This window comes from Pistacia vera, unplaced genomic scaffold (assembly GCF_008641045.1).
Source record: "Pistacia vera cultivar Batoury unplaced genomic scaffold, PisVer_v2 Contig460, whole genome shotgun sequence".
NCBI classification, from domain to species: Eukaryota; Viridiplantae; Streptophyta; class Magnoliopsida; order Sapindales; family Anacardiaceae; genus Pistacia; species Pistacia vera.
The window spans coordinates 1,614,107-1,640,565 of NW_022196291.1; the positions used below are offsets into that span (position 1 = coordinate 1,614,107).

Below are 26,459 nucleotides of genomic sequence, written 5' to 3' on the forward strand. Positions count from 1 at the left end.
GAGTAAAGATTTAGTAGAAAGTATGTATGCATGTTATATGTATGTTATTGAGAATTTGAGTAGAGATATATGCCTACTTATTGAGAAATTAAATGGAAATGAGTATTCATGTTGAGTTGTTGGATACTTTTCCTTTATAAGAAGTGTTGATGTGTGATGAGTTGAAATGAAGTTAAATGAGATTGAATATATATTTGGGAGTGTTCTTCTATGATAAGGATTATGCCTATGAAAGGGAGTTTATTCCCATTTTTGGATGGTTAAAAAGAGAAATAGAGTTGTAGTTAGAGAAGAGTTTTTATATGCACATGAGTTGTTTGATGAAATGCCTAAGAGAAGCATGAGAATGAATTATGAACCTTATATATTGCAACATTGTATATTGGCATTTCCTAAGTGCATTAATGAGCATGAACCATCCATATGCATTAATTGTGCATTGAGAAAGAGCTGAGAAAGAGTAGAGAATTACTCTAAGAGTTAGGCTACATTATGATGAGTAGCTAGAGAAAGAGTAGAGATCTTGTGCACAAGCTACTCTAAGAGCTAAAGAAGAGAATAGAGTAAGTTGTGTGATGGGGAACCCGTGAGTGATGAGTAGAGTCACGAGAGTGGGTGCTTTGTGATCCCCAGCCGTGCCTCCGGTAAGATAGGGTCGTGACCGTCACGTAGAGTGGAACTAGAGATTCCAGCCGTACCCTCGGTAAGAAATGGGTCGTGACATTCAAGAGATAGAGAGGAAGAATGTATACTCACATGGCCAAGGGTTCCGAATCCATATATGACCAAATCCGATCGGTGGAGAAATGAGTAGAAGTCACGTAAAGTGGTAGCGCCCAGCCATGCCTCCGGTCAGATGAGGTCGTGACATTCCAATGAGTAAGAATGAGGAACAAAGGAATAGAAAGAACAGAAAGAGAAAAAGAGTAAAGTCATGAAAAGTGGGTTGAGTTCCCGACCGTGCCTCCGGTAAGATGAGGCCGTGACATACACCAAAGGGTGTATAGCAAAGATTATGAGAAACAGAAACAGAAAGAGAACAGAAATGAGAAAAAAATAGTGTAAGGAAAGAATTAAGAGAAAGTGTTATGGGGATAGACAAGTAGAGGATTTACTTACTAAGCATTAGTTGTGCTCACCCCGTTATTTTTCTATGCTTTTGCAGGTTCCAGGTGAGATCACAGTCGGATGGACATCAGCGGGCGAGGGAGAGTAGTTGCACTGTCTACCACACTTTTGAGAACTTTTGTAAATGATACTAACTTTATGTAAAGAATATGTATGTTCAATGAAAGAAATTTTTTGGGCCCAACTTGTTTTATTAATGTATTGTATTTTTATTATATGTGTTTTTTATGAATATAGTAGTATAAAGCAATTATTACATGTAGGCTATTTTAAACTAAGATTAGTCAATCCCGTAAATGAGGGGTAATGATTACGAGTCTGCAAGTAGGTAGGTGTCGTGCAAGTTCTTCCTTGCATCCCATTGGTTATCTGTACGAAAAATATTATCAAATTGCATAGGGTTTGGGTAGGTGAATAACCCCTGGCCACTGACAAGCCAGGCATTCATCTGCTACGATGACAAGAACCATACCTCTCCCGTCACTGCGCAATGTGGCAGCATTTGAACGGCACAAAATCTTCCTGAATCTTGATTGGCTCTTGCTGACGAGAGTCCACGTCAGCCCTAACTTTTTAGGCATAACAGAAGTCCCCCAGTTTTTAAGGTTTAAAGATTGAACCTTGAGAACTTCATGATTATGCCGCTACTTGAATTGCCCAGAATGATGTTTGGTCGAGCTGATTGAGCTGCAAAGAGGTCGCAGCATATGTCTCTAAGGGTAGTACAAATGACCTAAGGTGGCCTCCTTCCACAAGTTCAACGACCTGGATCAGACCCCACTTAGTGCCATACAAATATGTTTCGAATCTCATCCATGGTTCGCGACCTAAGAATACTTAACATTTTTTCACCGAGAACAAGGAATCACACAGTCTCAAAACCGATACGCGACGAAGAGTGTTCTGCCCAAACGACCTCTTTAGATGTTATTCGTTACGCTTGACAGCTAATCTGTTTAATAAAATCATCTTTATTCTAACAGACGTGTCTAGTATGCAATAAGTGCTAGCCATGCTGAAACGATATTTTCTTTTAGAGCATTAAATGCAGATGAGGGCACATTTAATATGGAAGAGATAATCGAGCCATCGCTTGGTTGCTCCAATGGAGGGAAGTGTTGATTGGCACTCTCAAAGCGTGGCTGTTACTTCTTCTCGTGGATTGATGACACGTGGTCACAATCAATGGCAAGAAACGTATCTCGCCCAAGCATCGCTTGCTAAGGGAAATTGATCGTCGCTTCCTCCCCCTATAAAACCTTAGGCTCGCCTCAAGCTTCGTCACAAAACTCATACTTTCAAAGAAAGAACAAAGCTTTGATGAAATCAGTCTCCCCTTTTTCCAGTTGATGCGCACTCTTCATTACGATAGAAAGTCCGTTCGCCGCTGCCAAGAGGTAAAGAGGATTTCTCCTTTGCTTTTCTTTTACTATTTTGCTAGTAGCTTGACTTGATGATAATGGTGGGTATGAATCGTTTGATAAACTTTTGTGGTGCGTATTTGCAGGCATTTGTGAGGAGAAGGCTTTTTCTTTCATAAAGAGTAAAAATTTAGGTCACGAATCCTTGGGGGTTGATTCCTAAGGGTTTTTAGGGTTTTCCTAGGGTTCAAGGAAGGTAAATTAGGGTTTCTTTAGTTCTTCCATGTCATCGTATGGAATACTGTACGAAGACTGAGTTATCTCTGCAACCTTAAGAGCAATGGATGCCTCAGGGATTAGAACAACCGAGGGAACGAGCTCACAGGTGCGGGATGCCCTAGCGGGACCCGTACAAGAGATTTTGTTAGTGGCCACCCGAGATAAGATACAGAAGGTAGTGGACCAATACGCACTTAGCATGGACATCTACCAGCACATAACATATACCACTTAGAATCCCCCAAAAGGAAATGGCCACGATCTCAAAGGCGATCTTCAAATACGGGGTGTTGATACTTTTTCACCCCTTCATTAGATCGATCCTCGATCACTTCAAGGTCGTGCCACTACAACTGACACCCAATGCGTATATGATAGATGTTGCTATGTATATCGCATGTGGCGAGAATGGCCTCGGCTAGCTAACAACGCTGGAGCTCACAAGCTCTTATTACCTGAAGAAGAGCAAGGATAAAGATTTTTTTTTTACCGCTCGAAGCGATCTACGATTGAGGGATGAATATTTAGTTACCCCAGTAACGTCGGGCCCTATGAAACCAAATTTTCTTTTTTCAATACGACCGAGTAGGTTTTCCCTTCCTTTTTTTCCCTTTCCTTTAGTCTTTGCTTTCTAATGAACTTTTCCGTCTTTTTGTAGGAAATAAGATGACCAGGCTGATAACTAGGTTGACGACTCAGACTGATTTCAACCGAATTGTGGCATTTGTAATCTACCTGAGCAAAGTCATGACGCAAACTACTCCTGACTACCGCCAACCTAAGGAAATATGGTTTCTTCAATCTCGAAGCATCTCTGGAACCCTTAGTCCGTAAGTGTCTTCGCACTTTAGAATTCCTTTCTTTTACCTATAGTGGTCTTTTTCGCTAACCATGCTTTCATGCAGTGACTATGCCACCTAGAGTTCCGAGACTGACAACGAGGACCAGGGGGTTCATTTTTCCCCAGGTCGTCCCGATTGAGCCAATCGAGGCCATCCCTGGCGATACCCCCATAGGAGGGATACAGGTAGGTGCACGAACACCCTCAGAATGACAAAAGGAAGCTTCTCAACCCACGGCTACTCATGCCCCTAAACAGAAAATCATGGGTCAAAAACTAAGAAAATGAAGCAGCTAAAGGCTAAAGAATTAGAGTCTAAACCAGAGAGCTTAAAGGTGCAAGCCATGAGGTCGTAGCCTTACCAGGCCTTCCGCTCAGGGGCTGGAGTGCTCACGCAAAGGATAGGGGGAGGCCGAAGTTGCCCGAAGGAGAGCGGGCAAACAATTGGCCGGCAAGATGCCATTTCCTTCAAGGGCAGACATACCTATGTTGGACTTTATGGAACAACTCCCGGAACACCTACAACTAGTGGTGTATACCCTATTGGAGTGCCAACTTGCTGCAGCTTTTGAAGAGTTTGTGGCCTCTTAACCCACAGACCTGATGGCTACAATGCTCCAGCTACAAGGTCAAGTAAGACAGCTCGTTCTTGTCGAGGACTTCCCAATATTGGTTGGGTTTCATTCCCTTTATGATTTTCAGGAAAATGGAGTTTAACCTTTGTTTCCTCTCTTATGCAGTTGATACCATATTATGTTTTTTTATTATGTTTTATGCCTAGTTGAGTTGATTAGAGTTTATTTTGTAAGTTTGACATATTTTGATAGACTTTATGAAATAATTGAGAAAAGATTAGGAAATTCCAGATTTTTTGTTATTCTGACCAGTGCTGCATTTTTCAAGTTTTTCATGGAGTCAAATTTCTCGATTATAGAAGTGTTCTTCAGAAAAGTAAAGTAGAGGAATCAAGCCTTCCAGGAAGGTATTATGGGCGAGAATCCGAGTTCGTTTGGGCCCTCATTAGTTGTTGCAAAACTGGACCTGGAATCCTACTCGCCAAAGGATTTCATGGCTGAGTATTGAGTCTTCAAATAGCCCTAACTGGTGCTTCAGATATCGAAAGCAGGTGATTCAAAAGCCCAAATTCATCTACACATCCAGGACTACAACTTTTATGAAGTGACCAAGCCCAGAAAAATTCTTTTACATTGCGAGAATCCTAGTGCGTACTGGATTATGAATTATGTTTTCCATATCTGATAAGGATTGACAGTTTTGGAAGTCTATCTTTTAGGAAAGATCTAGGAAAGTAATTTCCGTGATTCCTAGGGTAGAATTGAGGAAAAAAAATATGTTATTTATTTATGAGTTGTTAGGTTAAATGGGGGGAAAAGGAGGAGTGGAGGTCTTTCTTAGTTTTTTTTTACTTTCTACGTCAATATGTGCGGCTGATCTTTCTTCTTCAGTTCAAAGGGATTTTGAAGCATGAATTCATGTCATTGGTGTAACTTAACTTCAATAACATTGTTCTTAATCTCATTCTTATTGGAATTGTTTGTGTTATTATGTTTTAATTGTTTATGAATTTTGTTTGGGCGATTTAGTAATGGCCTGCTAAATTGTTTAATTGGAATTTTATATGTTAGAATTAGGAATTGTGATACGTAATTGTCCTTTTTCTATTCAATGAGTACCGCATGATGATAGATGATTATAGACAAGTTCTCAATCTGTCATCTTGAATAACATAACCTAAGTTAAATAATCTGGTCTTGCGTGATTGTTGCTTGGATTGATCTATTTTCCTAATTCTTAAGGTTGTTATTGAATTAAACGTAGAGAGCTTATTCTAGGTTGTTCAAGGGTTAGGATCTAATTGAAGAGCTTATTTCAGTAGTGACAATTAAGGGAAAATTCGGGTAACAGAGCTTGTTGTTTCTTAGGGTCAATAATTCCATGATAACGAAATAGCATAATGTTACGGTTAGTTCATGTCCAATGCATGTTTAGGTGGATCTTGAACCGAGAACTGGTTACTTTTTAATATGATATTTTCTACCACTGGAGATTTATTTATTTCACTTTAGTTTGCATTGACTACAACCCCTTTCATTACTGTTGTCATGTTTACTGTTTAGGATTTTATTTTATTTTTTGGTTGTTTTCGTTGCGGTTTTTGGTTAGAATATAGGATTTAATCGAATCATTCCCTGTGGGATCAACCCTTGCTTACCCTGTATGCAATTTAGTAGTTAGGTTAGTAAGGTTATTAATTTGGAGCATTCGACACGCTACCAACAGTCTCTGCTCGCCCTACACATGGCCTAACAGAAGACTAATCAGGACTCTACTAGGGGCTTCATAAGCTGAAGGAAGAGAATGTGAAGCTAAAACAGGACTCTGCAGCTCTGGACACAGAGACAAAAATGTACCAAATCCAGACAAATCAATACCTGGTAGAGAGAAACTCTGCCCTTCGCACAGTAGAGTTTCAGAAAACTGAGTTTGAGAAGAGCAGTGAAGAGATTGCAGAGCTCCAAAAGATAGTGGCCAGACTCACCAAAGAGTGTTGTGAGAAAGAGCAGGAGCTGAAAGCAAACTCTGAACGGGTCATGAAGGCAAAGGAAAAGAGAGCTCGGCTATGCGAAAATACCAAGAAGCAGAAGAGAGCACTAGAAACGGACCTCGAGCTTTCCCAAGGGCGGGCTACTTCTTTAATTGATCAAATGAAGCAGCAAAACCTTGAAATTGAGAGGAATGCCACTGACTGGGCGATTCAAGCCATCTATCATTTGCGACCAAAGAACTCGAGGATGGACCTTTCTAACCTCTCGATCGAATATCAAAACGTCCTTGCTTCTATGGCAGAAGCTGATGATGACACCGAAAAGGAAGAGGGACAAGAGCCTCCTCCAGAAGATGACCAGTAGGAGGAATATGTCCCAAAGGACCCAGCAACTGATTGAATGGTTGATGACCAACCGGGGGATACCAAGGTCGCACCCTCAGGGCTTGGAGGTGGAAACCAGTGATCACTTTTGCTGTTTCTGCATAGCTTTTGTTTTTAACTCCATTTTTGTATTTTTTAATTCTTTTTTCTTTTGGCTGCCCATTGTACTTATTCCCATCCCATGACATATATATAAAAGAAATATTTTTAGCCATTTGTGATAGCACTTATAATTTTGGGTACTTCACAAGACTACTGCTACATATGCGAACAGGAAACTTGTAAAAACATTACAACGAACAAGATTGTATAAGACAAATTTGTTTAAGAGCGATCTTATTTACAAAGTTCACAAGGAAAATTTTTACAAGTTAAAGGAAATGAAAAATTAAGAGCGAGTTTGGAATTACTGGTAATAAGGGCGAAGATGCTCAACATTCCAAGCTCGCAATACCTCGGAACCGTTAAACCTTTTGAGGTGATACGTTCCTGGTTGCCTTGGCAATGCGGTATGGGCCTTCCCAGTTAGGTCCTAGTACCCTGGCACTTGGTTTTCTTGTACCGAGAAAGACTTCTTTCAGAACCAGGTTGCTGACCTGAAAGTCTCTTCTCCTGACCTTAAAGTCGAAGAACCTTTTTACACGTTGCTGGTAAGATGTTATCTTTAATCGAGCCTTGTCGCGATGTTCTTCAATTAAGTCCAGACTAGCACGCAGAAGTGCCTCATTATCCATTTTATTGAATAGGTCCCTCTGGAGTGAACTAGTCACTACTTTCACTAGGACCAAAGCCTCGCAGCCATACACTAGTAAAAAAGGCATTTCTGAAGTAGAGGTCCTCGAAGTTGTTCTATATGCCCATAGAACTTCTGGGAGGTCGTCGACCTAATTACTCTTGGCAGTGCCAAGCTTAGCCTTCAGAGTGTGCTTAATGGTCTTGTTGACAGCTTCAACCTGACCATTGGCTTGCAGTCTTGCACCCTATATTTTTTAAGATGAAGCCTTTGAGTTTTTTGGTAATGATCGTGACCAATGGTTCAGCCTTGGCCTATTTGGTGAAGTAATCTACTGTGATCATAGCATACTTGACCCCTTTCCCCTCGGGGCTAGCATAGGCTCAATAAGATCAATTCCCCACATGGAGAATGGCCAAAGGCTACTCATTGTCGTCAGTTGGTGGGAAGGAGCTCACAGTATATTTACGAACCGCCGACACTTGTCACACTTTTTTACAAAGTTGAAAGTGTCTTCCTGAAGTAGGGGCTAATAGTACCCTTGGCGGACAATTTTGTTGGCGAGAGATCGCGTGGCAGTGTGATTACCACAGATCCCTTCATATATCTCCTTCATGACATAGTTTGTTTCTTCGTCTGTTACACATCGGAGGAGAGGGGTGCTAAAACCTCGTTTGTACAACTGATCTCCTATAAGTGTGTAAAAAGCAGCTTTGGTGCGCAGGATTTTTGCCTCAGTCTTGTCATTGGGCATAGTCATATCTCAGAGATACTGAATAATTGGAGTCATCCAGGAAATTAACTCTGTTGTAGCCACGGCCTGCTTAAGTGAGCTAATACTAGGAATCTCTATGTACCAAATGGGAATGCTTTCTGGTACATCTAAGTCTAGCGAGGAGGTTATTCTTGAAAAGGCGACTGCAACAGAGTTACTATATCTCGGAATCTGTTTGATCATGAAGTGCTTGAAGGTCTCGAGTGCGGCCTTAGCTTTCTTCAGATAGCTAATCATGTTCTCTACCTTGGCTTGATATTCTCCCAAAATCTAATTGACAACCAATTGGGAATCGCTGCGAATATTGATCGTGCTTAACCCAATTTTCTTGCTAATTGCAGGCTAGGGAGTAATGCTACGTATTCGGCCTCGTTGTTCGTAGCTTGGAACCCAAATCAAAGAATTACATGGATGCAAGTCCCTTTGGGACTTAGGAGGAGAAGGCCTGCCCGACTCTTTTCCTGTTCAAGGAACCATCGACACGGAGGCTCCAGGTCGATAAGTTTCGAACGGTTTTCTAGGTGACTTCGCTGGCTAGCTATTCTGATTCTTGATTCGATTGGTACAAGAATTCTGAAATGAAATCGGCAATAGCCTACTTTTTGATGGTTACTTTCAGTTTGTAATGTAGGTCGAACTAACTCAGTTTCATTGCCCATTTGTAACTTGCCCAACGTCTTTGGCTTTTGAAGGACTTGGTTAAGCAGGTAGTTGGTCAAAACATGGATTGTGTGGGCATGGAAGTAGGGTCGCAGCTTTCTGGAGGCGATCAGTAGGGCATAAGCTAATCGCTTTATTTCTGGATACCGCATCTCGGCGTCTAGTAATCACTTGCTTGCGTAATACACTGGCCATTGAACTCTACTTTCCTCTTGAATGAGAGCTACGTCGACCGCATGCTGAGAGATGGACAAGTACAAGAGTAGAATTTCCTCAGGGAGAGACTTGGACAAGAGAGATGGCTTTTTGAGGTGCACTTTTATGTTCTGAAAAGCTTGCTCGCACTTCGAAGTCCATTCAAACTTTTTGTTGGCTTTAAATATATTAAAAAAGGGCAAGCAGTGATCTGTTACCCTTGATATGAAGTGGTTGAGAGCCGCTATCCTCCCATTTAGACTCCGAACCTGTTTTTGGTTAGTCGAGCTTTCCATATCAAGGAGAGCTAGAATCTTTTTGGGGTTGATTTCTATTCCCCTCTAGTTAACCATATACCCTAGAAACTATCTAGAGGATACTCTGAATGAACATTTGAGAGGATTAAGCTTCATTCTATACCTTTGGAGTACGTTGAACATCTCAGTGAGATGTGTTATATGATATGAAGCGACATGCAACTTAACCAACATGTCATCAACATAAATTTCTATTAGTTTTCCGATCTGCTCGGAAAACATACGGTTAACCAGCCATTGGTAATTTGCCCCAACATTTTTTAGGTCAAAGGGTACGACCTTGTAACAATATAGCCCTTGATCTGTAACAAACGAGGTACACTCTTTGTCTAGTGCGGACATCAGAATCTGATTATATCCTGAATAGGCGTCCATAGGTTCGCCATTTGCCATTAGGCTTCTTTACCAAGACCGGATTCGCAATCCAACTTGGGTAAAGCGCTTCTCGAATGGACCCATTAAAAAAAAGCTTATCTACCTCGATTTTCAAGGCAGCATAGTGCTCAAGGTCCATTGATCTTTTCTTCTGGCGAACCAGCTTGATCGCATCGTCAATATTTAGTGCATGACAAATGACATTCAGGCTGATCCCGATCATGTCAACATGAGTCCTTGCGAAGACGTCAACATTCTCTCTAAGGAATCTTGTCAAGTCTTTGGCGAGCTAAGGGTTGCGGTTTCTCTCAATTCTCAACACTCGGGTCGGGTCATTTTGATCGACTAATACCTCAGATAAGTCCTCGACTGGCCCATTGTGAGGGCACTCTTAGATGCGAGGATCCATGTTATCCTTTATCGGGCCAGGCTGTGGCTCGATCCTGCTGATCGCCATTGCTTGTTCGAGGATGCTAACTGGCCTTCATTTTCCCTTGCACGTCATCTGCACTGCTCTTACGTAGTAGTAGTGAGATTCAAGTTGAGATCCGTTTACTTTCCCTATCCCCATCAAGGTAGGGAACTTTATTTTTAGATGATAAATAGAGGTGACTGCCTTGAAATTTCTCAATAGAGTTCGTCCCAAAATTCCATTAAAGGTAGACAAACAGTCTACCACCAGAAATTCTATTATTTTGGTCACTTTGTCAGTTTCTCCCACCATGACCGGGAGTGAGATCATTCCCCTAGGAATTAGATGATCCCTAGTAAAACCATAAAGAGGGATGGAGGTAGGCTTCAGGTCTGCCTTGTCCAGTTGTATTTATCAAAGGCTCACTGAAACAGGATATTCACAGCACTTCCATTGTCCACCAACATCCTGTGGACTTCGCACCAGCCTATTTCAGGCGCGATGACGAGGGCATCTTCATGAGGATGATGCAATCACATCACGTCTTTCTCAAAGAAGGTGATCTCATTTTCCCTGTAAACCTTAGCAGGACGCGGCGTCGTGCTCATTACACTCACGGGGTCATGACGAGCTTTCAAGCATACCTCTCCTGGACACCTCGAGAATTCCCCGTGAGGTGTGGTCCTTTGAAAATGATCCCTACACAGTAGAGTCCCTTGCAACCACGACGCCTTTTCCCTAGTTCCTCTTAATCATTCTCCCGAACGGGGAGTCAGGCCATCAACATATGCTTTAAAGTGCTCCTGCTTGAGAGCCCGATACTCATCGGTGTGATGCCCAGTATCCCTATGATAGCGGCAATACTTTTTATTATTTTTGGCTGAAGGGGGATTCTTCATGGGCTCTGGCTCTCCAAGCAAGCTGGCCTTCTCTGACTTATCCAAGATTGCAGATACTGAGGCATTTAGAGGAGTGTATGGATTCTTGTCGCGATCGTGACGAGGAACTAGGGCATACGATTTCTTGGACTCAAACCGTTGCTCCCATCTATGATCAATCCTCCTATTATTCTCCCCCCGGTTGGGAACACTACTCGAGGGACCGGGGTCGTGGCAATTAAGAGCAGCCATGAAATTTTTAATTTAGGGATATTTCTCGGTGAGATTGTAGAAGCGAGTGAGGGAAACATCATCCTTGGATAGCAATTCCTTCCCCAAATCTATCTGCGGGCAAACTCCCGCGATAATAAGAGTCCGAACGGACTCTTTGAGAGTATGAGCCACTTTATGGAGTTCCCTATGAAATTTGTCTATGTAAGATTAGAGAGATTCATCTCTTTCTTGCCGTACATTGCTCGGGTAGCTCAACGACATTAAGAACTTCCTATTCGCTTGGAAGTGTCTCAGGAATGATGCGCTCATTTGACGCCATGATTTGATTGATCCTGCGGGAAGCGACCTAAACCAACGCTTGGCATGGGCAGTCAGGGTTACTGCTAAACAACGACATTTAGCCAAGTCGAAGACTTGATAAAGTTCCATGAGGTCGTTGAACTCGTACAAGTGATCTTACGAGTCTAAATTCCCATCAAATGCCTGCATGTCGGGATTCTGAATCTCGATGAGAGAGGAGCAACTAAAACTGCTAGAGAAAAGGGAGACACCTATGCGACCTTCCCACACTCATTCTACTGAGCCTTAAGCTAATCCAACACTCGTTGTAGTTCCTCAATCTGAGGCAGTGGAGCTGCCTAGGGATCACTTTCCGTAACATGGGTTCGACCCTCACAGTTGTAGTTGAGAAAAGACCGCAAATCGGGCTCTTCCTCAACTCAGCCAGAAGCTCCGGCAAACCTTGACACATGCTGGCTAGAGCAGTGTGAAGGCATTGAGTGATTTAGGAAATTTTCCCGATCTCTGTGGTGGTCTGAACTGACCAGTGGACGATGGGGATTTCTCATATGACGACGATCGAGGTCATCATTTTGGTGATATTAGGAATCTCCCCGCCTTGCACTTTTGTGAGAGTGCCCATGCGATGTGGGATGGGACAGCTCATGCTATGACATGTCACCGAGTCACAATGCCATGAGTATTCTACCCGTTGTGCGACCGGTGTTCACCAGTCCCTTGGAGGCCTCTCGTCTGCTGTTCGCCACTTGTTTTTCCCTTCTTTGGCATACTGCCGTGCACGCGGTATGGGCTTTCACCCTTTTTTGTGCTTTCGCACGACCTGCGGGCATTTTTTGTAATGGTACCGCTTCATTGGATTCTGGTGGCATGACCCGATCCAAACAGTCTAGCTTTTGGCTAACCGTTTGGAGAGTATTATTGAACTTCTTCAAGTAACTCATTACACCTGGGTCGAGCCATGAGCTTGAAGGAATATCCGCCATGATACTATGTTGGACTGGCAGCACTTCAAGAGAAATGTCATCCTGTACCTGGGGGGTTTCCTCATTGTCAAGGTTGTTCGCTCAGGTTAGAAACCGCGAACCATTTGCTGATTGGTAGGATCGATTAGTCAGAGGTTTCTGATGAAGAGTAGATACTAAATCAAGCCCTCCTTCTAGTGCCAAATTGTTGATGCTTGATTTTGACACCAACGACTCGCATATGCAAAGTGTTAAGCAGACTTAGAAATTAGGCATGATAGGAAAATATAAAACGAGAGAATAAATGGGAAGCGATTTTTAGAGTCGTTAGGATGCTCAAAAGCGAATCCTACGTCCACTGCTATTGTGTTAATAGATGGGTACAAAAAGGTCGCGTGTGGTGAGCTGAGTTACAATCTAAAGAGAGTGTGTATAAGTTGTTTTAAACTAAAATCAGCCAATCCCATAAATGAGAGGGGTGTCCTCTATTTATAGCGAGAGAGTTCAAGGTAATGATTACGAGTCTGCAAGTGGGTAGGTGCTCTGCAAGTCCTTTCTTGCATCCCATTGGTTATCTGCACGAGAAATATTCTCAAATTGCATAGGGCTTGGGCAAGTGAATAACCCCTGGCCACTCGTAAGCCTGACATTCATCTGCTGCACTGACAAGAACCATACCTCTCCCGTCACTGCACCACGTGGCAGTATTTGGACAGCACAAAACCTTACTGAATCCTGATTGGCTCTTGCTGACGAGAGTCCCCGTCAGCTCTAACTTTTTAGGCATAACAGAAAAGATGAAGAATTTACATAAAAAACATCGTATTGTGCGGTAGACATCACAAAATTCTTAAGTTGCTTGTTAGACCCCTTGCATTCTTTATGCTGAAAGGCATTTATATTCACAATTTCTTGTAATTAATTTTTTATGTTTTGTTCCCCAACTGTTAAAATATCTCATAAATTGTGAAGGAAAAATCAAGAGAAACGGGGNGTGGTGATGACGGAGGCCGAAACGGTGGAAACGGAGCTGATCATGGCGAAGAGGAGGTAACCGACAGCGATATGATGCGAAGAAGGGCCGAAAATGACCAACGGACAGCCTGGAATACGAACAACCTCGGTTCACCGGAAAACGTTAATTTTCCGGCGGGTCTCCGAAAAACGTTGGCGAAAATGGGATCCGAAGGTACCGATGGAAAGCTCTGGTGATGGAAAGTTCAGATCAGGTCCTGGGGAGGTGAGAAGTCACCAAAAATGAGCAGGATCTGGCCTGGAAGATGAAGAGTCGCGACGGTTAAATCTAGGATTCCGACGGTTTTCGCTGCGGCTGAAGCAAGGGAAGTGTAGATCCGGCCGTGGGGAATGAAGATCTACCATTGGGGAGCTGGAATGTCGTCGAAAAATGGCCGAAACTGGCCGGGAAGACGAAACGATGCGGTGGTGGGAAGTCGTATCGTCGCGGTGTTGTGTGGCGACTTGCGGTGGCGGCTTGCGGTGGTTGATAGTGGATCGGTGCTTGGGAAGATGGATCGTCGCCGGAGGAAGACAAAGGGTCGCCAGAAAACTGGGTGAACAGCCTCCCCCTGGACGCGATCTGCACTTTTTGTTTTATTGAACAAATTGCAAAATTTTAGTTAGTCCCTGCACAATTAAAAAGTAACAAAATCAGCCCCTTAAAACATGACATTTTACCCCCTAAATAGCATAAATGAGACAAAATCACCCTTAATCCATAAACCACAACCCAATATCAACTCATATACTTTCCAAAATCATTCCAAACACGTTAAATTCATAAGAAAAATATTAGGAAGCGATTTTCGTGAATAAATTCATAAATTCTTTAATTGTCTCAATATACTTCAATTTAATCACAAATGGGGTATTTTTATCACCAAAATAGAGTCACTTTCATGACTCTAACAGGAATCGAACCTAGGATTGCGGCCTCCTAACGGGGAATCAAATCTAAGATTGTGGGTTAAAGCCATACATAGCCTCCTTGGTTCACCCTTACCGTTGGACTTGATGTAGGGAAAATAGTGTTAAATTAGGATTTAATTTGTTTCCATTTCTTTATTTTATTTTCTTATTTATTTAGGGTTTCATATTAGGAATTCAAGTAGTTTTCAATTTTAATTAGGAGTTTAGTTGATTTAGGAAGTTTGAATTTAATTAAATTTTACTTTCTTATTTTATAATTAGTCAACCGTTGTGATTTCTTTTTTTAATTAGTTATCATGTTTAAGTAGGATTTTATTTTCTTGTTAGTTAGAGTCTTGTTAGGGTTGGCCGTAACCACCCTATGTAAACATATTATATTTTTCTTCTGAAGATATAGAATATTCAATAAATTATTCATATTTTACTTTAGATTTTAAGGTTTAAGTTTCTGGATTGAGACTTTTGTTATCATTTCTAAAGGTGTAGTCGAGTGCTAGCCTTGTTTTATCATGCTAACTCGCTGTGTCAGTTGGTATCAGAGCAAGCAAAATTCGTCTAATCTAATGGCAGGTGATGAAGTTGTAGGTGGCGACGGTTCTCATGACGAAGATCAGGGAGCTGAGACCTCGCAAGGGGTGGCGTTGAGAGCTTTGAAGCAACGAATAGATCTCAAATTCTAGCGTTTGGAATGACGCTTTGAAGAAATTGCAAATTGACTTGATGCTTTTAGCATAGATGCCAACAAAAATAGGAATGACGAAAGGCAACGTACTAAGGATGATGTCACTCATGGACGACTTATTGGCAGATCTGTTTTTACAAATGGACATGGACAGCCAGTTTACATGGAAGAGTCAGACGAAGAAGATGGTTGTTATGAAGAACCTAAAAGGAACATAGGGTATGGCAGAAATTAGTATGGTGACAGAGAATCCAATGAATTCAGATTAAAGGTAGATATCCCTTGCTTTAGAGGAAATTTAGATATTGAGGAATTTTTTGATTGGATGGCAGAGGTAGATAGGTTTTTTGAATATATGGAGATCCCGGAGGGGAGAAGAGTGAAACTGGTCGCATGTAGGTTGAAGGGAGGAGCTTTCGCATGGTGGGAAAGGTTATAGGCTAAAAGATTTCGTGAGGGGAAACCACCAGTTAGAACATGGTACAAGATGAAGCAGCTGTCACAAGGGGATTTTCTTCCTCCTGATTACGAGTAGATCTTGTTCCAACGGTACTAGAGATGCCGTTAGAGCCAGAGATCTGTCCGAAAATATATTGTTGAATATCGACGGTTGTTACTCCACCTTGACTATAATAAACATCCATATAGAGTAGCTTTAGAATTCTTTAATGGGCTGAATGTAAACATACGAACTCAAATTGATTGACAACCTGATCAGACATTGCTTGATGTTCTTTAATTAGCTTTTGATGTATAATCACAATTAAGAATTAAAAAAAAAAAAAAAAAAGAATTCTTCGTCAAAGAATGCATGCCTCACCAGTTATGAAAGAAGACAAGAATCATCAAGCACTTTCTAAAGAAATTCTTAAAGCCAATGAAGATCGTGAGATGTTACAAATTGAGGATCACATGTCAAAGGAGATTGAGCATTCATAAATTCTTTAATTGTCTCAATATACTTCAATTTACTCACAAATGGGGTATTTTTATCACCAAAATAGAGTCACTTTCATGACTCTAACAATACCCTCGTCACGGCTCTACCATTCTAAGGACATATATCAATACATATTGAAATAATAATGATTTACGCGATATAGAATAAAATGTCTTTTATTGATTAATGAACATTATTACGAAGAGTCAATTCTACAATAATTGATTGGCTCTAGGGCATCTACTCTAACATACATAACATACACAACCAAATACTCACAAGTAGCTAACTGTAGGTTTCATGTTCCACAGTTTCTGAAACGGTGAAACAAATGCTAACCTCGGTTGTGGAAGTCTGTTGATCACAAAGGCTGCAGTCCTCATTATTTCAGTCCAAAACCTTCCAGGTACATTCTTTTCATGTAGCATACTCCGACAAATTTTCACAAGATACCGATTCCTTCTCTCCACTACACCATTCTATTGTGGCGTGTTGGCACAAGTGTACTGATGACGTATTCGGCATTCCCTTAGGTATTGAGAGAACTCGCTTAAGCTATATTCTCCCCTATTGTCTGTGCGCAAGCAACGGATCTTCTTTCCCACTTCTCCTTCAGTTGACTCTCTGAACTCTTTAAACTTTGAGAATGTGTCAGATTTTTCTTTCATAAAGAAAACCCACACATACCGTGAAAAGTCATCAATGAATGTCACCATGTACCGCATACCGCCAATTGATGGTTGCTGATATATTCCTTCCATATTATGTTTTTTGTTATGTTTTATGCCTATTTGAGTTGATTAGAGTTTATTTTATGAGTTTGGCATAGTTGGATGGACTTTAGGAAATAAGTGATAAAAGATTAGGATATTCTGGATTTTTGTTATTCTGACCAGTGCTGCGTTTTCAGGTTTTTCATAGAGTCAGATTTCTCAATTGCAAAAGTGTTCTTCAGAAAAAGTAAAGTTGACGAATCAATCTTTCCAGGAAGGTATTATGGGTGAGAATCCGAGTTCGTTTGGGTCTTCATTAGTTGTTGCAAAACGGACCTAGAATCCTAGTCGTGGAAGGAATTCTTGGCCGAGTATTGAATCTTCGAATAGGCCTAACTGGAGCGTCAGATATCTAAAGTGGGTGATTCAAAAGCCCAGATTCATCTACACATCCAGGACTACAATTTTTATGAAGTGACCAAGCCCAGAAAAGATCTTTTACATTGGGAGAATCCTGGTGCAAGCTAGAGACGAATTCTGTTTTCCATATCTGATAAGATTTTGACAAATCTGGAAGTCTATCTTTTAGGAAACGTCTAGGAAAGAATTTCCGTGATTCTTGGGGTAGAATTAAGGAAAACACATGTTATTTATTGATGAGTTGTTAGGTTAAAAAGGGGGGAGGAAAGAGAACAGCGGTGATTTTTGAGTTTTTTTCGGTTTTCTTTTACTTTCTACATCAAGATGTGAGGCTGATCTTTCTTCTTCAGTTCAAGGGGATTTTGAAGCCTAAATTCATGTCATTGGTGTAACCTAACTTCAGTAACATTATTCTTAATCTCGTTTTTATTGGAATTGTTTATGTTATTCTGTTTTAATTGTTTATAATTTTCTGTTTGGGTGATTTAGTAATGGCCTGTTGAATTATTTTATCAGAATTTTATCTGTTAGAATTAGGAATTGTGATCCGTAATTGTCCTTTTTCTATTCAATGGGTAACACATGATGATAAATGATTATGGGCAAGTTTTCATTCTGTCATCTTGAATAACATAACCTAAGTTAAATAATCCGAGCTTGTGTGATTGTTGCTTAGATTGATCTATTTTCCTAATTCTTAAGGCTGCCATTGAATTAAACTTAGAGAGCTTATTCTAGGCTGTTCGAGGGTTAGGATCTACTTGAAGAGCTTATTTCAGTAGTGACGATTAAGGGAGAATTCGGGTAACAGAGCTTGTTGTTTCCTAGGGTCAGTAGTTCCATAATAACAAGATAGAATAGTGTTACGGTTTGTTCGTGTCCAATGCATGTTTAGTAGGTGGATCTTGAACCGAGAACTGATTGTTTGTAATATGATTTTTTCTTCCATTAGATATTTCTTTGTTTTACTTTAGTTTTGCCTTGATTACAAACCCCTTTCATTACTCTGTTGTGTTGTCATATTCACTGTTTAGGGTTTTATTGTGTTGTTTTCATTGTGGCTATTGGCATAGAATATAGGATTTAATCGAATCATTCCCTATGGGACCGACCCTTGCTCACCCTATATACAATTTAGTAGTTAGGTTAGTAAGGTTAATTAATTTGGTGCATTCGGCACGCTACCAATTGCTTAACGGTTTGAATACATCAGAGTGAACTAGTTCCAATGGTTCTTTTGCTTTAAACTTTGATTCCTCGTATGGCAATTGGTGTGCTTTACCATACTGACATCCTGCACAGACCATGTCTGTTCACACATCAAGTTAAGGAAGCCCCTTCAGCATTGACTTCCTCATCATAACGCTTAGCTTAGAATAGCTAACATGTCCCAACTGCATATGCCACAGGTCTATTGTCTCGTTCTTTCTTGTCTTGTCTACATATGCAGACTCTGTTGACATCACGTAAATTGACTCCAATCGTCGTCTGTCCATCGTTAGTTTTTCTGAGATCTTGAGCTCTCGAAACACCTTCACATCTTGTGGCCCAAATAGGACATAGTGGCCTGATGATGTCAATTGAGCCACAGATAGCAAATTTTTCTTCATTCCTGGAACATTGTAGACATCTTTAAGTTCCACCTGGTTAGGATTATACCGAGGTGTAACTATTGTTTTACCGATGTGTGTTATCGGTAACCTTGAGCTGTCAACTTTTACCACCACATGATTTTCCTTGTATTTAGACAGATTTTGCAACTTCTGTCTATCATCCGTCATATGATTTGAGTAGCCCGAGTCTACGAACCAATCATTCTCTTAGTCAATCCTTCCTAGTATTGTTGTCGTAAGGGCTAATTCTTCTTCCTCCATAGCGAATATCGCTTCGACATCCCAATAATTTTCGTTATTCTCCTTAGGACTGGACGTAGCAGTATTACTTTCAACATGCTTTTTCTTGGTCCAACAATCTTTCGCCATGTGATCCATCTTTCCGCAGTTGTAACACTCACCATCAAATTTTCTGCTATTACCACGATTCTTTGAAGCTCCCCCTGGACGAGAGCCTCCTCCCATTTGCTTAGCCATAGCTTCTTGATTAGCCAGCAAATTCTCAAACTCAATAAGAGATGGTTGTGTCGGCCATCCTTGTACAGTAGTAAAGAACCCTCGATATTCAGGTCTCAAACCATGGATAATTATTCTCTTTATCCTGGTTTCCCGAATAGGAGCTGTTGGATCAAATTCTGAAATTTCGCAGCATATTGATTTCACCTTGTGAAAGTATTGGGCAATCATCATGTCACGTTGCGCCATCGATAGCAGCTCGTTCTCAAGAAGTTGCAGTCTTGTATATTCTTCTTTGAAAAGAGTGTAACAAAAGTGTCCCATGCTTTGCTTGCTTTAATTTTCCACTTTCGCAAGATGCCATTGGCATCTTCTGCCACCGGTTGTGTAACTTCATCACCACCGACAACCTCCCAAAGGTCCTGACCTTGTAGGTAAGACTCCATACATGTTGCCCACGTGTTGTAGTTTTTGTTGTTGAGCTTCTTTATTCCTCTAACTACTTGAAGGTCACCCATTGTGCCGGCAGGACTTCGACTATACCGAACAAGCTTGACTAACAAACTTGCAGAGTACCAAGCTCCTCACGACTCAAGATAACTCCATCAAGAATGATCCCTGACCGTCCCGCTCTGATACTAATTGTTGAGTAAAATTTAGAGTACACAACTCTGAACTTACTAATGTTGGACCCAAACAAGTAAACAAATTACTTGTACTATACCCACAATAAAAGATACTACAACACTTTTCAAAAACCACTCACAATTTGAAGAGAAATACAAACACTCCACACTTAAACTAAGAATACAAAGACTTAATTTTTGGAGGATACCTAACCCAAATGCAAGGGAGGGTATTTATAGTTCTCACCATGCAATCTACACCACATAAATATAAAATTAAGAAATAATTCTAACCACACATTATTATCACATTCTACATACTTCTCCTAAAAAATTTATTTTCTATATCCTTCTACAATTTTCTCTAAAAATATTTTTCTTCCACATTTGTTGAGAAGCTTCTATTGTTTTGGACTAAGATAAAATGGATTGGGCTTTTATTTTCCTTGGGTTGAAATCAAAATATTGGTTCTGTAATGGGCTGGAGTTGATCTTCAACATTTTTGTCTTGCATTCTGCTGTGTGTGCGCTACTGAGTTTGGTGTATTTTGCTGATATTTTAGTTATGATCAATGTTTTAAAACCTGGACCGGCTCGACAGGTTGAACCGGGACCCGGCTAGTGAGCAGGGCCGGGTGAGCCTAAAAACCAGCGTTTTTGTTTTGTCCGCTGGTGCCGCGGTTGGACCGGTGTACTATAGCACCCACCAGTCCAACCGTCCATTTTAAAAAATCCAGGTCAACATTTATAATATAAAATAATTAAATTTAATAATAAACACTTAAACAGTAAACCCTAATATCATTTCCTTTCCCTCATTTCCCCCCCATTTTCAAGCATTTCCCACCCATTTTCATCTGTTTCCCACCCTTTGCTTTGAAAGTCTGAACTCTGAAGCTTCACTCTCATTGAACTCTGAAAATTACCGCCAAAGTCTTCCCTTCACCGTCGAAACTCGTCACTGCAGCCTTCACCGTCGAAACTCATCGCTGCAGCCTTCACCGTCAATGGCTTGCTTCGTCGTCAGCTGGGGTACCGCTCATTTCGCAATCTTCTCTGGCATCCACTCTTCATCACCGTCGATCTACGCCGTAATCCATTGTCTTCATTCTTGATTCTTCTCGGAGCTGCACAGTGCACAATCGATCTCGATCTCGGAGCTACACACACTCTTCTTCACATTGTTTGAATCTGACTTAGCTCTTTATAGTTGCCCTGTTCACAGTTGAGCTCCACCTCCCCGATGGGCAACGAACGGCAGCTCATCTTCACCAGTAGGTAACTGTCACGGTGTAGGCATGTCTTTGTTTCAGCCTTCAGGTCTTGTGCATGAGATGTCTTAGTTTGCAATGTAGCAGGCTTCCATGCTTTACAGTTTACAGATTGATGTTTGAACTTTGAACTTTGATTCTTTGAAGGGAGAACTAATGAGTAATGACAAAGTAGCACTCTTCTCTACCAACCTAAAAACTTATAAATTCGTAATTAATTTAGAATGTGCATTGAGATTAAAGATTGATGAAGAAAGAATGTGCATGATCAGGGCATCAGGCCTGAACCGAAATGGGAAGCCTTCGTAGTTTGTGGCTTTGTGGTTTAGTAAACTCTGAAGTCTAAACCGAAATGGGAACACCAAAACATTATATTTAATTTTTGTTTTGTAAAAGTTATTGAATTCATTCAAACCTATAAGATTTAACTTGATTGGTGAACCAGTTCTGAATTGTTGGTAATTTTTATTGTAATACTGTGATTATGTATTATAGAAGTATGCAAAATTTGAGCAGTTTTTGTTTCGGCATTAATTTATTAAAGATCATAAAAGAATCAATGGTTAGTGAAGATCTTCTAAACATTGAGAAAGTGGTCAACAACATGTAAAAGTGAAGGATAATAGTATAATACAATGTAGGCAGAACCTATGCATGTATTGTCCCTTCCACTTTTTTTAGAGATTTAGGAGTTCATTATGGAAATATTTGTTAGAATACATGTAATTCTGTAAAAAATTATGGACAAGTGGTATAAAGTTTTCTAATACACTGTTTTTTCGGATACATGTAATTACTAACTTATTTTTTATTTGTGTTGCCACTTGCTAGGGTAGAGATCAAGATTAAAGACAAAGAATATGTCATCATCTGGGTCTTGTCAACAATCTACTTCCATGGATGTTTCACAAACTTTTCAAGGAAGAAATGATATAGCATGGGCACATGTTCATGAGGGCGTGAATGAAAATGGAAAGAAAATATTAACATGTCTTTACTGTGGTAAGATAATCAGAGGTGGAGGAATCTATCAAGTTAAATTGCATCTAGCGGGTATAAAGGGAGAAGTTGGAAAATGCCCTAAAGTTCCTTTCGATGTTAAATTCAAGATTGGAGAAGCACTAAATGAAATTGGGGCTAAGAATAAACAAAAAGTTGAACTTCATAAGAATGTCAATCCTTATGGAGCCAGTGTACAACAATTTGAGGGTGATATGTTAGATGAAGATCAAGAGTGTGAAGAGGTTTCTCCATGTCCAGCTCCAGCTCCAACTTCAACTGCAAGTAGTAAAAGAAAAAAATCTATTGGGATAGGTGACTATTTTGCTCCAAGGACTAAGGCTGGGTGTCAGCCCTCAATTAGGAGTGTTTTAGCCTGAAAAGAAGCTAAGTGGAGAGTGGACATGGCTATTGCAAGGTTATTTTATGATTCTTGCGTCCCAACTAATGTTATTAATTCAATTTATTTTCAACCTATGGCGGATGCTATAGCTGCAATTGGTCCTGGGTATAAAATCCCAACTTACCATAATTTGCGTGTGAATTTATTGAGAGATGCTAAGAAAGAAGTGCAATTACTTGTTGATAGTTACAAGAAAACTTGGGAGGATGTTAGATGTACTTTAATGGTTGATGGTTGGATAGATAATTCACATAGGTCGCTGATTAATTTTCTAGTGTACTGTCCTAAAGGAGTGTGTTTTGTGAAATCAGTGGATGCTTCAAATGTTGTAAAGGATGCTGCAACATTGTTTGGCTTGTTTGAGGAAATAGTTTTATGGGTTGGACCAAACAATATTGTCCATCTTGTCACTGACAATGGAGCAAACTATAAAACTGCTGGAAGAATGTTGTCTGAAAAATATAGCAGTATTACTTGGTCTCCTTGTGCAGCACATTGCATTAATTTGATGTTGAAAGACATGGCTGAGATGAGTCATATAGTCAACCTTTCGACACATGCATCTGAGGTTACAAAGTTTGTGTATAATCATTCCTTTGTGCTGGCTTTGCTGAGGAAAAAACAGGTTATATACCTTTACTTCATATGTTTATAATTTACATTGTCAAGATATATTATATATGTACACTTTTTAATAATTTACCAAGTACTAACATTTATTGTCTATCACTTGAATAGGGTATGACAGAAATTATAAGCCTAGGTGCAACCTGTTTTGCCACAACTTTCATTGCATTGAGCAGCCTACATCAGCACAAACATGACTTGCAATCTACAGTGACAGATAGAACTTTTGTGGAGTGCCGATATGCAAAAACTAATAAAGGCAAAGCCTTTATTTCCATAGTTCTAGATAACCAGTTCTCGGATGACATTGGTATAGTTTCCAAAGTTGTGAGTCCATTGATGCATATGGTCCGGATTTTAGACTCAGATGAGAGGTCTTCAATAGAATATGTGTATGATGGCATGTACAAAACGAGGATGGGAATCAAGAAGCTGTTTAAGAACAAGAAAATTTTGTACAAGCCTTATACAACAATTATCAAGATGCGTTGGGATAGGATGTTACGCCGTGATCTTCATGCAGCAGCATATTATTTGAATCCTACTTTTAAATATGACGAGGACACTTTTTCCAAAAAACCTGAGGTCATGTATGGTTTTCTTGACACTATTGACAATAAAGCAAGTGCATTCAAAATGAGCAAGACAACGTTACTGGAGGAGAGTAGATTATATCGAGATCGTCTAGAAAGCTTTTCTCGTGAGCTTGTTTTTCAAACATGCAAAACTACACGGCCAGGTATGTAATAGTTATTAACTTTTTAAGTCTAATTTTTAAGTTATGAAATTGTGTTTATTTCTTATGTAATTTATATTTTTATTCTCAATTAGATGAATGGTGGAGGACATTTAGGTTTAGTACTCCAAATTTGCAAAAGTTTGCAATCAAAATTCTAAGTCAAACTTCGGCCTCTTCCGGATGTAAGCAAAATTTGAGTATTTTTGAACGCATACATACTAAAAAGAGGAATAGATTGGAGCATCCACGGTTGAATGATTTGGTTTTTCACTCATTATAACTTGCGTTTGCAAAATAGGTATGAAGTCTTCTTCATTTTATTATTTTTGTTGATGTCTTTATTGGTCATGATTTGAATATTTAATTTTGCTATTTCAGGAGTTGTTACAAGAAAATTACATATGATCCTATTGATTATGAGAGTATTGATAAAACTGAATGGTGGATAGTTGATGAGGAAGAGGAGGTTGGTGAGCTTAATTATGATGAATTGGAACAATCATTATATGGAGAATGAGCTATTCCTGTAGATGGTGGTGAATCTGATGATCACCATTCTTATTATGACTCAACAGATGTTTCAGAAGGTTATTTACAATTTTTTAAACAATTTCAATTTGGTATTAACAAGTTTATATTCAATTAGTTTAAATGGGAAGATTTAACTTATGATTTTTTTTTTTGCTAGAATTTTTTTGTAGATGATGTCGCGATGCTAATAATGATGACGATTATCCATCAGGTGGTGTCTGAATTGTCAATTTTAATTGAGGATGGAGTGATGGATAGATTGATTGAGGACCATTTGGTGAAGATCAATTTTTGTTAGAATGTTGAAATGTTAAGTCGTTGACTTGAAAGTGGAAAACTTGAAACAACTATTATGTTATTTTTCTTCATTCATTTTGTTATTTTGATTTGTATTATTGATATAATGATATTTGATGATGTTTTGCTATGGATTTTTTATTTTGGGGTTTATGATTTGGACTTTAGAGTAAAATTTGGGAAAGAAATGTATTCTGTGAACAGTATTTTGATGACGTAATCATGCTGATATCATCAAATTACTGTTCACCAATTGAACCATCAATCGGTTAAACCGGTCGACCGGGGACCCATTCCTCTTGCCGGGTTTTGTTCCGGGTCAGTTTTTAAAATATTGGTTGTGATTAAGACCTGTAATTGAAAGGCTTTGTACATGTATTAGTTGGATGTTTAAATTTAAATTCAAATATGTAAAATATCCCTGCAAAAGTTGGTGTAACAGTGGATATTTTGGGCTGTTTGGTTGTATAAATTGAAAGCTTAATGAAACATTTTATAACCTTCTCTCAATTTATTTTCTCATTTTTCTTTTCCTTAGCATTCTCCGGCCTAAGACACCAACATTAATTATCAAGTGCTGGCCATGGAGACATGAACGACATTGTTTCAAGGTTTATAAGCTTGATGAAGAGATGTGTGAGTGGGTTGAGGTGGAGGATGGATTGGAGGATAGAGTGTTTTTTCTGGGTGATGATTGTTCCTTCTCTCTTTCGGCTAAAGAGTTCTCCGGATGTAAAGGGAAATCTATTTATTTCAAACATGGTCCCTCCAGAATTGATGGTTTTCTCCCTGGAATAGATGGTGGGATTTTTGACTTGAAGGATCGGACTGTTCGTCACCTCTTTGCTGAATGTTCTAAGATCTTTTGGCCTCCACCAAGTTGGGTGAAGTGATAGTCCAGTTAGGCTCCATGCTGGATGTAAGTGTTTATTTTCTGTGCCTTGTTGATGTGGCCTTATTTGTTTTGTATATATATTCAGGAAGTTAACATATAAAATGTGCTCTGTTTCTAATTTTCTCCACTTGCAGCTAACATAAATTCCAAAATTTGTTATAAATCCCAAGAGCTGATTAAGGCAATTCTTTTTCTAGTATTATATCTTCCTGAGCAGGTTTAGTTACTTTCTTATTGTTTTCATCTTCTCCATTTCATCATAATACCATATTGGCCATTGCTTGGTTGTATGATTGAGACTGCAATAGTGAATTGCTTGGTAATGCTGTACTCATAGAGTTTGAAATTTTTTGATAGTGCTCTTTCTTGATGTAGATTCCTAAGTTTTAAGCAGATGAATGCTTTGAATAGTTAAAATGAAGATTGAACATGCTAGAATCACATATTATTGCTATTGCTTTCAACAGGTTAATGGTAATTCTTGATATGAATGACATTGATCTTGTAAGTTGTAACAAGCATGACTAAAAGCATTCCATTTCTTATGCTTCATAACGGATCTTCTAAGTTTGCCCCAAATTCTAATTTTGGGATGGAGGGAAAATTGGCATACATGAGTTTACTTCAGCTGTCTGATATCATTTCATTCATTTCTCTCTACAAATGATTTTGCTTGACCGACAGGGTTACCTTCTTGAAGAACATTTTTGCATCTTTTTGCATCAGTAAGAAGTGGATATATCTTACTAAAGTTATATTGAGATTGGCTTCCTATATCATGTATTTCTATACAATTTTTTAATGACCATGTTCATAATTTAATGAAATCAAATAGAAGAATTCAAAGTAGTTTTAAGTTCGTTTTTCCAACTTATAAACATAAATGAAGACAACCTCTTC

The 26,459-nt window shown here is 39.6% G+C and overlaps 1 protein-coding gene across 1 annotated transcript; it reads left to right on the plus strand.

The window, feature by feature from the left end:
- Positions 1-22,543: 22,543 nt before the first annotated feature.
- LOC116145194 lies at positions 22,544-25,557 on the plus strand. The gene is made up of 6 exons (XM_031430623.1): positions 22,544-23,095; positions 23,209-23,836; positions 23,929-24,018; positions 24,367-24,423; positions 24,538-24,644; positions 25,276-25,557. Exons 1-6 carry the CDS (start codon positions 22,544-22,546, stop codon positions 25,555-25,557), a joined length of 1,716 nt encoding a protein of 571 aa, XP_031286483.1.
- Positions 25,558-26,459: the final 902 nt, after the last annotated feature.

Bases quoted from the DNA above. Each gene is read 5' to 3' on its own strand.
- LOC116145194 (XM_031430623.1), top strand. From the start codon at position 22,544: ATGGCGGATGCTATAGCTGCAATTGGTCCTGGGTATAAAATCCCAACT. The intron at 23,837-23,928 runs GTATGTAATAGT...ATTCTCAATTAG, and splicing joins ATGCAAAACTACACGGCCAG to ATGAATGGTGGAGGACATTT. The intron at 24,645-25,275 runs GTGAAGATCAAT...CATTGTTTCAAG, and splicing joins GATTGATTGAGGACCATTTG to GTTTATAAGCTTGATGAAGA.